General features: G+C 43.1%; 1 protein-coding gene across 6 annotated transcripts in view; it reads left to right on the top strand.

Annotated features, from left to right (window-relative positions):
• epha4b (eph receptor A4b) overlaps positions 1–19,411 on the top strand; it is a 110,959-nt gene that overhangs the window by 27,732 nt on the left and 63,816 nt on the right. For all 6 annotated transcript variants that reach the window (XR_011692864.1, XR_011692865.1, XR_011692863.1 and 3 more), the window contains exons 6-7: positions 14,711–14,866; positions 18,162–18,497. Coding sequence is in view for 3 of the 6 variants with exons in the window: in XM_071490888.1 (XP_071346989.1) it covers positions 14,711–14,866; positions 18,162–18,497 (492 nt within the window). In the remaining 3 variants the exon portion in view is untranslated. The remainder of the gene's footprint in view (positions 1–14,710; positions 14,867–18,161; positions 18,498–19,411) is intronic.

Genomic DNA, 19,411 nt, shown 5'->3' with positions numbered 1-19,411 from the left:
ATTGACAGTGATGTCATGCTGACATGTTGTTGTTGTTGTGAAAAGAAAATCTGAAATGACAGAGATCCATTCTAATTGTATGCTTGCCCATGGTTTACAGCTCAGAGACACAGCTGATCTGCTGTGCACTGACTAACACACTCTTCAGGTTATGATGGCAAATGATTGGAATGAAATAAATGGAAGTGTGCCCCATGAACACTGTGCTCATATCATTACACATCAGTGTGTTTCTAGTAAACTATGGCGCCTGTAAAAAAAAAAAAAGGCAGTCGCTGTAATTTACTGAAAGAGTTGTAGTTTGTTACAGACACTACACGAACAGGAAGGCACTTGTGGGGGACTATTTTTAGCAGCGAATTAATACGCATTCAGTTTGCTAATGAGTATTTAAGGACAATGTATGTGGGAGGAACTTAAAATAAACTACAGTTCCCATGTTTATTGTAAATGAGGAACCTGGCAACCGACAGTGTGGCTCATTGATGTGTTTTTAATCATTTTTGGACACAGTCTGTACTTGTTTGTTGGATCAACTCATCACTGGTTTAAGTGTTTTCATGGAATTTGTGAGCCTTATCCTTTAACGTTATATAACACTGCGACTTTAAAACCACATAGTTGTTGTTTCGTTCACCTTTGGGTTTGATGTGCACTGAGCCGTGCACTGAACACACTGCTGCTCTGATGGCCGTGGCTCTGCCACTCAATTACATGAAATCATACTCATCTGCTTTGTCACCACTGGAGTTGCATAATCTCTCTCTCTCTCACTCAAACACATTCTCTCTCCCTCTCTCTCTCTGTCACATACATTTGCAGACCCTTGTCACTTCTCCATCTCTCTCTACCCCATGCAGAGGCCTCTGTCTGTAAAGCCGAAGCCCCCCCAGCCTCGCTCGCTCTCATGCTCTCTCTCCTCTGCGTGTCTTTTTCTCTTGTGCATTCTGTTTGTGTCCTCCCTCTCTGTTTCTATCTGCCACTGTTTCCTCTGCACCCCCCGCCCTCCCCACCTCCCATTTCCACCTCGCACTCCCTTGCCCTCTCCTGCTGTCTCTCTGTCTCACAGCTGGCAGAGGATGTAGTGAATATTCCTCTCAAACCTCTCCTGCTTTAAGCCCTAGGGGTACACGCTGAAGGGCAGGAGTGTGTGTGTGTCGGTGTGTATGTGTGTGTGTGTTGCTGTGACTAAGTATGTGTTTGTGTGTGTGCTCTGTCCTTCTCTGTGTGTCTGACAGCACCAATTACTGCCTCAGATGCCTGAGAGATGGAGGAGACGGAGTGGAGAAGGACAGACACCTGTCACCTCAACACAAGTTCTCTAGCTCTCATCTCTCTCTCTCCTCCTCAGCGGGCAAAAGTAATATAGGTCAGCATGACATGTCTGTCTGTGTGCCGGCTCTACCTGTCTAATGGTCTCCTTCTTCCCTTTTCTTCTTATTCATTTGTCTGTTTGATGCTGCCAGTATGAAGCAAAAACTTGTTTTACACAGGAACTTTTCAAAGTCACACCACACTCCTCCTACTGATTCCACTTAGCTCTCCTGCTGTTCTTTTCACGTCTCAAATTGGACCGAGACCAAAGTGTGAATCACTGAGGAGAAAAAAAAGACCAACGTGCATCCAGTCTGGTGTGAATTGTCTCATCATCTGTGTGTTGATTCTGTGGATGCACACAACACTTGTGATTTCTGGATTTCTGTGTAACTGGGAATAATATTTTGAAGAAATACAGCTGTTCATCATCTGGGGAACACACATTTGGAGAATACACTCGAACAGTTATTGCAAACATTTGCTCTTTCCGAGAATGAGAAGAATATTCATATCAATTTTGTGTTGTGTCTGGACATTAAAGGAATAGTTCAGCATTTTAGGAAATGTGCTCGTTCTTGCTGAGAATTCGATGACAAGATTACCACCCTGTACGATAAATATGAAGATGAGAAAAAAAAAAATCCACCTACCAGCACCTAGTTCAATTATTATATTGTGCATTATTATATTATTATATCTTGCAATCTGTGCAAAAATGAAAGTGTAAAAGCAACATGTTGTTTGAGGGAGAGTTATGTGCCAAGCCACTTCTTGGCTGGCCACAGAAACTTTCTGAAGTCTTGTTGTCACGCTGAGGTGGCCGCTGGCCATGTCTGGTACAATTGTGTCTGTACAGACATCAAAACCGAAATCTGTGCTCATCGAGTGTATCTGTCCACGCAAAGTAAGAGGTGGTGCACAGAAGAGCTGTTGTCTGCCACATAGTAGCTCCAATGTTGAACTGCACCTTTAAGGCGTAGCCATGTAACCTGTAAGCCAGGCAAACATCACTTCACACCTTTTTACAGCCCCTTACACACTCAAACCCCATTTTACCACAGCTATGTGATCATAACTTTTGGATTGGATAACTAAAACCTGTACAATGTCATTTTCACAGGAGGGAAAAAAAAATGCAGTTTCATATTTTTGGAAAACATTGCTCAACCTGTGAAGGGGAATTCGGCTTTCTGTCTGCCCAGTGACAAACAGCGATCAAAGGCCTCCTGCTCAGCCGCTCAGTCGATCAGACCTGGCTCTGACCACAGCACAGCAGGAAAGGCTTTACAGTAAAAGCCTTTGTTTGTTCTCCGCAAGAAAACCTACAGTCTGTGCGGATAAGTGGAAGTTATATGATACATGTTCTGTAAAGGCTCCATCAAGATATGAACTCAGATGCGTATAATGAAAGAAAGACTGTGACCACACGAAAAACACACACACACACACACGCACACACACATCAGGACACAATGCATTTTTGAATTTTATATCTCATAAGAGGATTGCAGCCTTCATAATGAAAGGCTTGAGCAGGGAACAGATGTAGGAAAAGGCTAATCTTCGCACCTGTGAAAGAGGTTGAGCTCATTTACAGAGCGTGTGTGTGTGTGCGTGTGTGTGTGTGTGCGTGTGTGCGTGTGTGTGTGTGTCGAAAGCTCAGTAGGGAACCTGTCTCTCTCTATTGCCTCTCCAACACAGTGCTTGATCTCCGCCTCTATGCTTCTATCCTTACAGCAGTGTGTGTGGACAGTGGAGGCAGCAGGTGAAGTGAGCATTTTTATGTTGATCACATACAGACTTTTGAAGGTCAAGGGCCCCCTCCTGCATCTAGTATGTTCTCACACACACATACACACGCACACACAGTTCTCTCATATCTTTGCTCTTCTCTTGGTGGCAGCTCAGGGAGCCGGAGAGCACGAAGGTGTGAGTAGGAAAGGAGTGGGCGGCTAACAGAAGGATTTAGACAGCGAGTAAAGAGATTTTTTTGTGTACAGTCCATGCAGTGTGTGTATGTATGTGTGTGTCTGTACACTGCTGCAGGCATCAGGGCATTAAGCTGTTGAAGTGTTAGGCAGTAGGGAGTTATTGCGAGCCAGATGTTCTTAAAGGACAAATGAATATGTGGGCCAAGTAAAGGCCAGTCATCTGTCCTTCTATCTGTCTGTGTGAGTGTGTATCTTTCTGCCGCTCCGCCCGTCTGACGTCACTTTTCATTTATTTGGATAATGACAGCCACCTTTGCCTTCATTTCTCCTTTATTCGCCTTTATCTCCACTCTCTCGCATGTCCCTCCTAAACTCCATCCCTTTTCCCTCTCCCTATTTCTCATCTCCTCTCTTTTGTGTTCGAATAAATGAAACACAAATTCACAAAGGGTTAGGCGCTCTCACTATATCCTCTACACACCATAGTCCCCATCTACATACCCACACAGAACTGACCCAGATAATGACTATTCACACGGAGCCTCCCAGCTCCTCTGTCGCCATGGCGGATCACTCGCCAGACACAAGCTGAGTTGCCAAAAGCCACCTTAGCACCAAGATGGTGTTCGCACCGCTGAAGTGTTAGCCGCAATGAAACCTGTGGACAACAAGGGGACTGTGGGAGACAGGACCTCATATAGCTCGCTGGAGTCTGGTGCAGTGGGTTGAGCTGTGTGAACAAACCCCGCAGAGAAAAAGGGGAAAAGCAGGCCAAGGACTGAGAAACTGTGAACGCATGTTTCAGCTCTTCACGTCCTTATATAGCATTATTCCCTACGGACAGAGGCTGGGAGAGAGGAGAGAGGTGTAGAGGGCAGAGTGTGTCCCCTTTGGGCACAGTTGTCATTAATTGGCTATGTTTCATATGCCGTTGAGTTCCAGTGAGGGATAAACATGTGTGCACTCATGGGAAAGTTCATAATTTTCACATTTCTGCAGTGATGAATTTGTGTTGAGTTTGCTCCATTTAAGATCTAAAGGTTTCAAGAGAGGCAAGTGTGTGCGCAAGAGAGAGCAGAGGAGGCGTGCAGGCAGCCGGCGGGGCTGCTAAACTGGGGAACACAGGAACAGGAAAGCAGCCATTGACCCCTTCCCCTTATGCACCTCCCTCTCTCTCTTTCTAGTTTATGGATGGCTTCCAGATGTACAATCAGCCTGTCAGACTGATTGGGCTGGCGATGCACAGTTACTGCGTTATTGCTCAGCTCCGAACACGACGTACAGATGTAGCTACGGTCTAAGTCCAATTTGTTGCTGCTTTCATATGCTGTACAGCTGCACTATTATTCTACACGCCAAGAGGAACCATTCAGAAAATTCAAATGGACTTTTCAGCTCCAGTGTTGGCTAGACCAAAGAAGGGTTAGACAGAATCTGATGAGAAAGGCGTTTCATTGTTTCACTTTTGAATATGGCTGTTTGGACCAGCTGCTGTATTATTACAGTATATAAATGGAACATTTCTACAGTGGCTGCAGAGATGTGAGGCAGAGATACAGCATGAGATAAAAGAGACAGGTGCATGTCGGTGCTCTGAAAACAACAGGATTTTAGTTATTGTATTTTGACCAGTGCGTTATTTGGCCAGCTTATGGTCAGCAGTTGGAGCTGACAGTCAGTTCATGGAGGCAGTTAAAGCTATAATATGTAACTTTAAAATCTGCATTAAAATGTCTAAAAACGACTAAACCTAGCTATATATATATATATATATATATTGTATCATTACATTATCTGAAATGAGTCTAGCAATTTTCTTAGAGAAATATGTGATTTTAATCAGGGTAACAGTCTGTTTCTTTGAACCCCTGTCAATGGCATCCTGTCAAAACAGTGTTGCTGTCGTCTGCCTGAAATGGTGACAACTGACTTTTTATTCAGTTTTAAGCCACGTTTTTATGATACTTTTTTGATGTTTAGATCTTTTTAGATCTTAAGAGCTTCAGATCAGTCGTTTCTAACTATATATTTTAACAAGATGGAAGATTTTAGTAAGATGATGAGATGTCCTGTGTCCACTGAACAACGTCACAAAAACACTGCTAAAAAATTAATTGTGGGACGTCATCAAACTCTGTCCTTTGTTATTGTTTTGATTGAGATACCCCTTCACATCCAATGACTCAACAAGCTTCAAAAATCAAGTTTTAAGGAAATAAACATTTCTCATAATCTCAGTTTTGATCAATTTAGAAGAAGCTGATAATAAACGATAACAGCCAAGATAACAGCATAAATCATAAAGGTTATGTCAGACACTACTAAGATCTCCTCTCTTCATGAAGACTTGCCACCCAGCTGCATCCGTTGCTAATATAAAAGTAATCATTGAGGTCTGTCAGTGTCATTGCCTTTTAAGCCTCCTCATAAGCCGATCTGCCCATAAATCTAATTGTTTTGTCGATATTTATTTGTCAGATTGAAAAGCTCCTGTGGTCCTGAGCTGTGCAGATTTTGTTATGGAGAGCACAAAAGGGACATGCAGTGGCAATTTTCTCAAGAGGGGACTCTTTTGTATGTGACACCCTTGACTTCCTTCATGGCTCTGAATGGATGCTGGGGTGTCAAGTGTTTAAGGTTAAGGCAAAGTGTTATATCTGAATTACTTTTTCATTCAGAACAAGGTAATGCTGTATCTGTCAGAGGGTAGATGGCACTAGGACACACACACACACACACACACACACACACACTTATAAATACTTTCACAGAGATGCATACTCAAGCAATGTGTACACACACACAAACCACCTCAACACGTCCTTCTTAATCTGTTTACATGCTCCTAAGTGAGGCAGCAATCTCAGCCATTCTTTTACTCAGCGTTTCATTTGCTTTAGAGTTTGTTTGTTCTTTTTAAACCACTTACGATTTTCCTGCCATCATCAATTTGCAGTGCATTTTTTTTTCCCGACCAAGCTGACCACTGCCCACCCACAGGACAACGTGAATACGGCCTCCCACTTGACAGGCACATCTGTGTGTGTGTGTGTGTGTCTGTGCGAGTGACGGAGAAAAAAGCACAGGGCTCTCCTTTCCAACTCCTCCGCCTGAGAGAATGAATTATTGAGAGTGATGAACTGAAAATAACGTGGGTGAAGAAAGGAGGTGCAGCGCTCCTCCTACACACACTCTGCCGGTCACGGGGCCGGCTGATGTGGACACGTTTACTAGGTGTGTGTGTGTGTGTGTGCTGGAGTGTATCACACAAACAGATACCTAGATCTGTGGGGTGTGTGTTGATAGTTTGTTAAAGCTCTGTGGGTTGGGTTTTATGGAGGATGTTTAAGCTACGTGTGTCTAGGGAGAGGGAGTGTGCGTGGTTATAGTGAAAGTTTGAATCTATGTATGTAGACCTCTGCTGTGTGTATGTGCATTGTTTTGTATAGGTCTGTCTGGCTATGTTCAAAAGGACATTTTTTTTCTTTACAGCAAAATAGGCAGAAGAATAAGTTATTCAGAAGGTGAGGCAAACATCCAACAGACTCTTTCTATGGGCCTGTCATGGTCTCCCTCTCTCTCCCTCCCTGTCTCTCTCTCTCGCCCTCTCTCTCTCTCTCTCTTTCTGTCCCTCGCCCATGACCCCTTTCACACAGAAACACACATGCACCTGGTATCTATTTAATCTGTTTTTAGACTTGCAGTATAATCACACTGGTTTAAAATTAGAGCGCCATCAGCTTGGATTACCACAAGAAAAGTGTGTCTGTGTAGATGTGTGTTTGCTTTAATTGCACTGAAATTGAGAAATCTATCCCTGTGATTCTTTTTTTGTTTGTGTGTGTGTGTGTGTGTGTGTGTGTGTGTGTGTTCCTGTCAGTGAGAGAGTAAATATTTGTGCAGGGGCTCTGGAGAAGGTCAGGGTCAACGTATGACAGACAGCCCACTGGGAAATAAGACACACACACAAAGGCAGACTCCCTCGCTCTGACAAACACCCACACACACAAACAGAGGGAATAAGGTAGAGAGACAGCAAGTAAGACTGAAAGACAGGACAGAGTCAGAAAAATACAACTAGACAGACAGGAGGGAAAACAGAGAGACGGACAGAGGGAGAGAAAAACAGAAACAGATAAGAAGACAGATATGGACAAAATGAGGAAGAGGGGAAGCGTCATCCCGTAGTTCCCCTTGGCCTGCTCTCAGTAATTGGCTGGTATCCAGAGGACAGACAGTAGATCAGAAAGCAGCCCAAGTGTACTCATGTGTTTCATGCACTGGACATCACACACCATTTCATATCCGGTCTGACCGCTGTGTTTGTGTGTGCGTCGGTCAGAGAAGTCATAAGATACCATAAACACAGTAAGGGTCTGTGCTGAGGCGTCAGTCATGGAGGTCTGTGTCTCCTGTGTGGACACAGCTCAAATCTCATGTCCACTCTGCAACCATGTGATCCTGCCTCGTCTTTCTCGAACAAAAAGCTCTTGCAGCCAAAAGTAATTGCTGCTCCACACTATCTGCTTTGAAAGAACACATCATAGTCTTCAAGATGTCATCCCCTCACATGATGAACAGTGGTGGTTGAATTGGAATAAAATAACTACTTGGCCAATGTTTCTACCATTTGATCATGTCCAGACACATCAAACACAAAGACATAATGATATAATTATCAAAACCTAGTTATTGCAATTCTGATTAAATATGAAACATGGGACGTATCAAAAGACATTCACCCATAACAGTCAACACGTTTCACAGGGTCTGACTACATTTCACAATAAAAGTTATTTCAACACCTGTAATATAGGCAGGATTTTTATTCATGGCAGACATCAAATGAGTCTGTTTGGTATTTTATTATATATTTTCAGCATGTGATGTTTGTTAATTGACTGTAATCATGCAGTTAAATGCCTGCTGTCCACAGCCTCCTTACCTGATATAAACTCTTTTGTTATAGCCCTTTACTGCAAGAAATTCAATTCTAGTGGAAACAGTAAAGCTCTGAAATAAAATGTGATTAAACGCTGTGTGAACAAATATTGGAATCAGTCATCAAAGCAAAGTTAATTCAAGTTTGTTTGTATTCCACTGAGTCCCAGTGCAGTGGCAGGCACACACCCAAACTGCTGGCGTTCTGTACCAATGAGCACCAGCTCAGTTCAACCACTGAAAATCATGACTACTGTATGTCCCCAGTAGATTGCTGCCTATTGTCATCAAATTGCATCGCAAACTTGCATATGCACAGAACAGCAACAACAAATTGTCCCTCATTACAATTTACAGGTGGCCGCTTTAGTAATAGTTTTTAACAATCACATTTGTTTCTACTTCCAAATACATTTTTAAAATAACTAAACTTGACATGACTTGATAATTGGACAGTAGTTACTGCATCTGATGGGCAACCATGTTTATTTCTTATCCTCAGAGATGAAGTATTTAATAGTTGCTCAAAAAGAAATGTGTATATCTTTATGAAGCTACTGTAAACTGATTTGGCATGATACATTACCCTTCATAATCATCATTTCATGCTATTCATAATAATACATACTTAAGCTAACACAGATGTGTTGTCTGTTGTCATCATGGCTAATCAGGTATCCCCCTAAAAAGTGTGGTGCGTTAGAGAAAGATTGACGTTGACGATGTTTGTGTGGTTTTTTTTCAGTGTTTTGTCGAATGTTGTCAGTTCCTAATGGTCAGATGGTTTTAGCAGTGACCGCGGTGAACTCGCTATTTTTACAGACTGTCTGCAGAGATGATGACGCCACGGAAACGTAATGTAGCTCAGTGTTATTGTTCGCACAGAGCAAACATTGTGAGGTAATGAAAGGATGATTAGTAGATATTATTATGAAAGAAAGAAAGACACACAGGCTTGCTTAGGAATTGTGTGTCTGAGTGTGTGTGTGTGTGTTTCAGAGGATTAGTAGTAATGGTGAATATTATGGTGTTAAAGGTTGTTATGAACTCCGAATGGGGATTAGAGGATCTCAGTAGGGGGCTGGACTCTGATGCTGACATCTCTATTCCACACGAACCTTGTCATTACCGCACATACACACACACACACACACTCTAATGCACTTTGCTCTGCTCTCTACTCTATAAACAGAACCTCATATTGCACAACAAAGCGCACACGCACACAAACATATTACTTCAACAACAAGGGACATTGTTGTCGACACAAACACACTCTCAGTTAATAAAGTCACGTGTCATGTCCACCTGCAGCTTTTAGGGGACACACTGCTAACACATCAATGTTCAGTGAATCCATTATACGTTTGCACAAACATCAGTAATATTGTGAAGCACCAGGCTCCTAAATGTGTACGCTTTTTTCACACATACGGTTAAACATTCTTCTTCAACTTGGCCCCTAAGTTTGTTTTGCATGAGGTCGTGCCAATTCGACTGAAAGCATGTTTCACGGGCATGTACACACGAGCACAAACACACACAAACACACACATACAGATGCGACCCCGGTGGCCGTAAAGGACGTCAGACTCAATCTCGTCAGATTTCTCCACTGACGCTTGATGTATCAATTTTTAAGGAGCTGGCCTCAACTAACGCCTGAGTAGCCTACACACACACACACACACACACACAAACAAGCAGCTCTGTGCTTCAGGAGCTGTGGCACTCGAGGGGTACTAGAAGGGTTCCATCTTGAAAGCCTGTTGCTATGGTGACCATTATGGAGCCCATCTCCCCTGGGCCAGCGAGCTTTACACAACTTCCCTCTCAAAAGGACACACACATGCATACACACACAGTCTCACTACACCCCCACCCACCCACCCATCGACAAACATAAACACACACACACAAAGAGTTCTCTCCTCTTTCTGCCCTTTATGGTAAAGCCGGCAGGGATCCAATGTTTGACTTGAACCAAGAACGCAGAGCAATTAAGAGTTGAACCAGCACGAACATGTGAAGGAGAAGAGGAGGAGAGGAGAAGGCTCCCATCGAGGCAGAGGAAGTGTTTGTTTCAGAAAAGTGCAGCTGATGTGATTTTGCGTACACACACTGAGCCACCTGCTTGAAAGTAATTAGAGTGTAACACTTGTGAGATGCTGGGTTTGTGTTTCTGTGTGTGCGCCTGTGTGTGAATCCGTACATGCCCCTTCCTAACGTCGACTGGATACATTTCCTGAACTCTTCCGGTACAGTCGCCAGCTTCTGCCGTTCACACACACATGAAACTCGCACACACGTGCAGCTCAGCACAGAATACGTCGCAGATTTAACAACAGCATTGTCCTCTTGGTCAACTTTAGCAGTAGCCTCGTGGATCGCAGTGATTTGGCTCCATAATTATACATGACCCCTTAACAGGATATTTAAATTAACTGTAGAGGCTGCATGTGTAAAAGTACCTTGCGCTCGTGTGTGTTTGTGTGTGTGTGTGTGTGTGTGTGTGTGTATAAGGGAGAGATTTTATACTCCTCTGAGTGCAGTTAATTTTGGCCCCGTCTCTGTGGAGGTTCTAGTAGATTACATTCGTGTTAAAGAAGAAATTTGGACTGTGGAAAATGAGTGAGAAAGAAAAGTGGCTGGAAAAAGTCTCGACATTATTTTGATCATCATTGAGCTAATCATTTGTCAGACAAAAATGCAAAGGTTCCTGTTTCTGAAATGTGATGATTTGCTGCTTCTCCTTGTTTTCTGTCCCAGAAAACCTGGGTTTTGCAGTGTTGGTTGAATAAAACAAGCAAAAGCAGCACTAACTGTGCAAAGAAATGAGTTAAGAGGTGTTAATAAGCCCTGTAGAGCCGAAGGTTGGGTGAGAATTCTCTGTGCGTTCTTACATAACACGCAGGCCATATCCACACGACTACATTTTAGTTTTAAAATGCATCTCTTTTGTTTTCACCTGGCGTTCATACTCCTATGGAGTTTTCAAGCACCTAAAACAGAGACTTTTGGAACTGCTAGTTTGTTAGTTTGAAACCTCTGGGGTTGTATTGTAGTCTGCACAGGCAAAAGCTGAGACCTTTGGGAATGATGCCTTAGACACCCCTGATTGGGTCTTATGAGCCTTGACTACCAGGGGTGAATGAATCATAAATAACAGATTACTCACCTTGTTACTGACCAGTATTTTTTGCAAGTGATCAACTGCAGAGTAGACTATTTGCTTCCTGTTTACACTGGCTTGAGCATGCCCAGTGTATGTGAATGGTCATGTATGTATGTGTTTCCAGGTGTGTTGAATGGATGGAGATTGTTTCTGATATGGAGCTAAAACGGTCGTCAGGATGGAGACTGTTTAGTAGTGTGGACGTGGCCATAGAGATTTGACCCATTGTTAATATAGTGATTAGTACAGCTTTAAGCACAGTGTGGGAATCCGTGATAGGCTTATTTAATTAATTATTTTCTGAGATTTTATGAGATTTATGAACAATAGAAAAGACTAGAAATAGAATAGAGGAGAACTCAATCAGCTCAGTGTACAGTGTTTTCCCACAGGAGACAGTTGGGCTGTTCCCTTCTCAATCAGTGCGTGGTGACTGAGGGTGTGTCTTGAGTGGCAGTACTATATCATATCTAAGAGCTATCGATTGGCATAAATACACTGAGTCTCTCTGGTGACCGGATGAATATTTAATAAGACACTGGATCTGAGGCCACTCTTTGTCTTTAGAAGAAACACACACACACATATCTCACACATACACACACCCTATATACAGCATTGTAAACTGTTTCTTTGAAGATGATGCAAATTCGGAGTTAGCTTGTAGTTCGACAACACAGTTTTTGTGACTTAACTTTTACTCTCCTGTGTGTCTGCCTTGTGTGTGAGTCTGTGTTTATGTGAGCACTGTCTTACTTCCTCAGCCTTCTTGTCCCTTTTTCATACCTACGGTAAATCATTAATCATAAGGGAACCAAGTCAAGTAACATATTTCCCATGGGGCAGACACTGGGAGTAGTTTTAGAGAAAAAAAGAGGCAAGAAAAAGTGGGAGAGAGAGAAAGGGAAAAGGGGACCTTGCGAGAGAAAGAAAAACTGGAGTGAGAATGAGGTGGTAAAGCAGAGTAGGAAACAGCAGATCAAGAGAAGGAAGCTCCACTCGAAGCAGCCAAGTCCCCATTCTTGCACAAAGTTTTTTGATCAGGCAGTTGTTCGGACGCCAGGCCTGGCATGGGGCGCCCTGTCTGTCCTCTAGCGCCGGGGTCCTTTGTGCCTCTGTGGCTAGCCAGCGCCCGGAGCCAGGACTCACCGGATGAAACGTCCCCAGAGAAAAGCTGCTTTTCCAACCTGCTCGTACAACCCAGCCAACAGGAACACACACACACACACACACACACACAGTCACCAGCACACCACATAGGCACCCATTACCTTGGAAGTTGACAGCAAGGAGGAGAGAGAGCAGAAACCCTTTGAGAATTATCACTCCCTTTCTTTTCTTTCCTTCCTTCCTTTATTTCTGTCTTTCTTTCTCTCTCTTTCACACACACACACACACACACACGCACACACCCCTTCTCCAGTGTTCTCTTGGGTCCGTTGGGGATTGTGCTAGTGGACTTTGCTCCCCTATGATGAATGATTTGCCTAAAAATACTGTCTGTATGTGAGCGAGTGAGCACAGCATCCAGGTGGAGGAACTTACCTCCACAATGAGAAATCACACTACTTTTGGGCCACTTTCCCATTCCTCTACCCGTAGGTTAACCATGGCGTCAAAAATACGTGTGTGTGTGTGTGTGTGTGTGTGTGTGTGTGTGTGTGTGTGTGTGTGTGTGTGTGTGTGTCTGTGTGTGTGTTAGCATGATAATTTACAACCTTTCTGGGACGAGTGACGTGTAGCTTGATTAAATCCGTGACCTTCACCACCAGCACAAGCAATCAGCAAGTGAACACATACATTCTCTCACACACACACAAACACACACACACATATATTCGCCGCATACTTAACACCTTCTTGCACACAAGCGCACAGCATACGAACATGCAATCAGCACCTGGCGGATTGTATCGCATCATTGATCCAACCTATTCACACGCACACACACACACACACACACACAAACACACACAGGGCATGTATCAAATAGCATTGGAGACACCCTCATTTTCCTTACATGGGGTTTTGTGCGCCACAATACGATTTACCGCCGTGGCAGAAAAGGCTTGCGAGGATGGGAATACCAGGCCTATGAATGTATAAATAAATACATGCGTAATCTATATTCAGATTACCAAAGGGAAAGTCAGGAATTCCATTTTAGTGTCTAGGATGCAAAAGGGAAATCATTCAGCTCCCCAGTCTATTTCAGCATGCTGCTGCTTAAGAGCGGTGGCACAGTTTTCCCTCCCCAGTTTTATGACTCCACATAATGACTAATATGCAGCCACTGTAGCAGCCATAGCAATAGTCATATTATGTTATTGTGACTATTGCTGTGACTGTGGCTGTGTATTTTTGTTCCCCCAGTTGCCTGAAGATCTAAAGCTATAACGGGAACGGCGGTTGATCTCCTGTTGCACTATGTCATTGTACTGTACGACCCTGTGGTTATATGATGTAAAAGAATCTCACGTCGACTGAATGTCACATTATATTAAATCAAACTCAGTTTTCTTGTTCTTTGCCATGGGTGCTGCACGACACATCCTATGACCCATCAGTCTGGAGTGCCCCTCTTGTAGCATAACTCCTCGTGTCAGTGTGTATTGTTGTACATTTTCTACCTTTCTGAGTCTCTGTTCACCCTTAAACTCTTCCGATTCTCTTTTATTTTCACACAAGCTTAGAGAAAGAGAAATCTGATTTATTACAATCTTTGTCTTAGTTTTATAGCCTTCAACATCCTCTCTATCAGTTATGATAACAGTGCACTTATCAGGCTGGGTTCTGTGATGTGTTTCTGTGAAACACAACCATTCAGATGATCAAATAATATCATAAACATGCAAAAAAAAACCATCTTGTTTGTTATTACAGACCTAAAATGTCTGTAAATAGCCTTCATTGCACAGAGTATGCGCATGCACAGTCACGGTAGTGATGGTAGGTTGAAGCTGAACATGAAACCATTCACCCCCTTCTACTCAAGTCTGGCGTTTGTTTAAACCCTCTCTGATCATTTGATTACTCATGTTACTTGTCTCTTTTTAGCAATGTTGCTAAACTGTTAACTGCTGTGTTCCCCGTGCTCAGCAATTACTTTGGCAATTAAAATGTTACAGTAACTGACAGAAATGATGGCCAACACTATGAAAACAAGAATGACGGAATGCAAACTTGTCATGACCCAGAATTATATCTAAATGCATTTGTAGCCAAGCAGGGATATCTTCTAAGGTGTACAGGGACGGGAAATAAATAGAGTCAAAAAAAGCAGCAACAAAGAAAAACTTAAAAATTGTAAACTTAAAAAAGTCTTTTTCTCTTTGTCTTTGCTCAGCATGCAGACCTGGTACCTACAAAGCTTCAGCCACGGATGCCTACTGCACCAAATGTCCTCCTCACAGCTCGTCCCCGCAGGAACAAGCAGTCGAGTGCGTTTGTGAGAAAAGTTTCTACCGAGCTGAGACCGACCCACGCTCGATGGCCTGCACACGTGAGTGAGACGAACACCAGGAAAAAACACACAAACACAGTTATAAAGATGGAGGCCAATTGGACACCATGCTGCATACATAGTCAAATATTTGCATGTCTATATTTTCTTGTTGTAAAACAGCTTACAGTTACAATGATTGGATTACATTTCATTTTTATGAGTCTGCAGTGTATTCCTGTAGGAATTTACATCACATGGCTGCTTTCGGTTTATTAATGTATAATCCAACCACGCATTTTCCTCCTCTTCATTTGCTATTGGTTTACTCAATCATACAGACGACACACACACATGCACACGCTGGTAGTTGTGTGGTTGCGGCCCACAGATATCTCAGATGAGAACACTGATATGGGTGATACTCTGGTAGAAAGCTGATGATGATTCTTATTCTTTCTCTGCCTCTCTCTCGCTCTCTCTCAAACACACACACACACACACAAAGAGCCAGAGGGATCGGACGACATCCTCATGAACAGAGGCGGAGGAGAATAGAAAGGATTAGGAGGGGAAGGCTGAGCAAAAGACAGGGGCAGAAAGAAATGGATTGAGATAGACGGAGGATGTGGGGGTGGGAAAGAACAGTGACATGGCGGGAGAGAGAGACTGAACTAGAAAAATATGGAAGAACACACGCACACACGCACACACGCACACACGCACACACACACACACACACACACATACCCAAACCCATTATCAGGTTATGGTAGATTACACTCATTAATCGTTGTAGCAGGTGAGATGTGACAGGTGTTATCAGCTGGAAATGAGTAACGGTTTGTTCAAATATGTATGGGCACATACGCGCACACATGCTCCCCAGCCTGGTGAGGAGCACTAAGGAGGATCGAGGGGAGAAAATGAGAAAATAAGGAGAAAAGGTGAAAGAATTAGTCATGGAGAGATATGGAGAATGACACTTAAGACACAGGCAAAGAATAGAACAGCAGGGGAATTAGTGGACTATCAGAGGCATATAATCTAACTGTCATAAAAGGCCGATCAGTAAAAATGATGATGACAGACAGTTAAGTGTGGCCTAGGGAAGTGGGGGGATGAAGAAAAGAAAAAGGCAGAATTAACGGGATAAGTCAGCACGCCCTTTCAGCAGATTTATGACCGACAGCCTCAATTATCCCCAGCGTGGCCTCCATCCCCTGATGCCCACGCCCAGCTATCCCCCATCACTCTTGCTCTTCAGAGAGGCTCGCCACTGGGAAGGCTAATCAGGAAAGTCCCAGGCTCTGCCAGCAGGACCCCTGGGGCCCACTGCTCAGCCACAGCCTGATGAGATGTCAGGCTGAATGGGCATCTACTGCCACATTTCCATATGGTTGAGATACCTCAACCATAATCAGTGAATAATGACATGGCAAACATGGTTGTGGTTTGCTCAAACCTTTGGCAATATTTAAAACTGATCTGCCAATGAAAAAGCACAGAAAAGGCCCAGATGTAGACTTAATTAAATAATACTTGTTTAATTAATCCTTTATTATACAAGCAGTTGAACAAGCTGTTTTAGAGAAACTGCACATCCTGCTCGTCCATTTGAATGGATCCTCTGTGGTGACGCAGCAGAGTCAGAGAAAAACACACAGGGCTGGGAGGGTGGATACCTCTTTGATTCATGTGTATACACACACACACACACACACACACCCAACTGAATATGATACGTCATATTTCCTTTTGTCTGGCATCTTTCATTGTGAGTGCGCGCAGCAAAAATATCACATACACACATTCACATCTATGAGGGCGAGCATGTGGCTGAGAATCAAGTATCTGCATAAAGGACACAGAGTGCAACTCAACCTCTCAGGTTTATTTAGAGACGAAATGCTTCTTCAGTCCTAAGCAAAAAATTTTATACATTTCAATTGAAGTATCAACATTAACACACTTCATCTGAACGTATAATAAAGAATATTTGCTTGTGACTCTGTGTCAGCTTCCTTGAAAATGATTAGTGACACTTCTTGCACTCTGACTCTGTGATACACTAATCATTTCAGCTGCAGTTTGGAGAAATATTAACTGCTCTAAATCATAAAATGTACCTGACTCATGAGAAAATTACTTCGGGCAATTTCTATAGATCATTGTCCACTTACTATTTATTGTCTGCAGTGCAGCCCCAAAGAGTATCAGTTAACTGCACATGGTAAAAAAAAAACCCTCCCTGCAGTCAGGAGTCTACTACTTAACATCATGCAGATTCTCTGTAAAGATTAATTTAAACTACAGAAGTCTAATATATTGTCATAATGTCACATTTACAATCAGCCGAGCTCTTTTAATCACTGTCCATTCCAAAACTATTCATTAATCGAGCACAAAGTGTCCACCCTCTGGCTGGAGTCACATTAATTCATTTTTAATTTAATCAACGTGAATTCTGTTCTTAATAGAAGCTGCTATTAATTTGGTGATGAACATGAAAACAATGCACTTTGAGAGAACATGCACGTTTTGTGCATTTGGGGGAAAAAAAATCACATTTACCAGTGGTGGAATACAGAGTGGTGCAATAGCTCAGTGGTAGACACCCTGACTTGTACAGGTTGTACCATGCTTCTCGCCAGGTGCATGCTGGGATAGCATGGTTTTAGTGGGTACAGAGCCGTATATTGTAAAATCACTTTTCAAATGAGTGCCTGTTGTTTTTCGAGCTATATTAGGTTTCAAAGGCAAAGCCAGTGATTTGCAATAAAAGTTGAAGGTTTAAGCTCTCTAAGCTCTTTAAGTGTTTTTATGTCATGTTTCTATCTGCTTCAGAGGCTGAGTAATAAAGGTTTTTAAAGGTTGCTTTCAAACAGTGCTCAGGCTTTAGAATACTTTTTTTTTTAGAGGGCGCCTTAGGTGTTAATAGGTTGAGTGAGTCCAGAGGGCATGAAATCTGATAAATTTCCTCAAGTGATGTCACTGGAGTCAGCGCTGGTTGGGCCTGAAACTGAAAAATATAAAAAAGTAATATAGATGGTGTAGAGTTAAAAAGAAATTACCAGACCTCTGCAGCCAAGGCCACATTAGCTGCTACGAGCAAAACACACCTGAATCTCTGCAAGCGGTCGAACTGCAATGTGTTGAATATAAAAAGGGATATCTCTGGTTGTGTGGCATCAACTTTGATCTTTTTTTTATATATAACTTTCTGTCTATTGTGAGTCTGACAATGTTACGGGAGTTAATTAAATCGGTGGTGCACGTTTTTAAATATGTTTATTAGGCCTCAAGAACACACACAAGTTCAGAGAAATAAATCTATACCCGTTTCTCACCTCAGGTTCCCCATCTGCTCCTGAGAACCCCATCTCCACAGTGAATGAGACCTGCGTGACCTTGGAGTGGTCGCCACCCAGAGACACCGGAGGCCGAGGAGACATCACCTACAGCCTCCACTGCAGGAAGTGCTCCGGTGACGGCAGGAAGTGCACACCATGTGGTAGCAGCGTCCATTTTGTCCCCAGACAGTTTGGTCTGTCCTCAGCCACTGTGTTGGTCACCGACCTGCAGCCGGACTCCAACTACAGCTTCACTATTGAGAGCCAGAATGGAGTATCAGACTTAAGTCCAACACCCAGAGGAACAGTAGTCATCAATGTCACCACGTCACAGACAGGTGAGAACATATGCGCATACTGGGGATAATGTCACTCCTTGAAAAAAAATCTACAAATTTAGGTATGAATGTTGAAGAAACAGAATTTGTTGACACAAACGGATCTCGCATGGTATAATCTTTACGTGTGGCTTGGTGTTTTCAGATTTAGATTGCAGGACAAACTTGAGAGGATGGAATTCTGCAGGATGGCAGTGATATCCGCCTTTAAAAGCTGATAAGAAAAAGAAATCCTCCCGGGAAGAACATACTTGTCAGCCTGAACTGGGAATCTGTAGAATAGCAAAGCGTGTATTTTTCGGAATTGTCTCCTGATTGCAGTGTCCTCACTGATAGTATCAGGCTTTTACATGACAACTGTAAAATCACTCTGATGCCACAAAATGACACCTCTGCACCTCTCCCTGCGCATATATAATCATATGTGCCCCTGTCACAGTGTGGGACGGTGGGAAATTCATGCAAGACAAGCGCATATGACAGGGTGGTGATGACTAATAGGCTTCGCACTACGGGTGTGTGTGTGTGTGCAATAACAAGGGGTGGGGGGGGTGGAAAGGGTGTAGGAGGTTGTTAACCTCATTAAGATCCCCACATGTCAACTACAACATGTCATGTCACACACATATATTTGTACACACACAAGCACGTGCAAACACACACTTTCAACCCACACAAGAACGTCCCCAAATGTGGAAAAGGAAGTCGCAGGATTTTGGGTGTGCACATAAATAACACACACACATGTCACAGACACACACATCGTAGAATACTGTAATCACACATGTTATAAAACACCTTGTAAGCTCGCTCATTAGCAAAATTACATGACACGCATTTTAAATATGGGTCGTCTTGTTATAGTGCGGAAGGACTCCATCTGAACTCTCTCTCCTCGCCCCCACAACCCGCTC

The sequence above is a fragment of the Trachinotus anak genome, unplaced genomic scaffold, assembly GCF_046630095.1.
Source record: "Trachinotus anak isolate AG129_WGS33_773 ecotype Australia unplaced genomic scaffold, CSIRO_AGI_Tana_v1 ptg000012l, whole genome shotgun sequence".
Classification (NCBI taxonomy): Eukaryota; Metazoa; Chordata; class Actinopteri; order Carangiformes; family Carangidae; genus Trachinotus; species Trachinotus anak.
The sequence above is the reverse complement of the archived record's forward strand: the minus strand, read 5'-3'. Positions and strand labels throughout refer to the sequence as shown.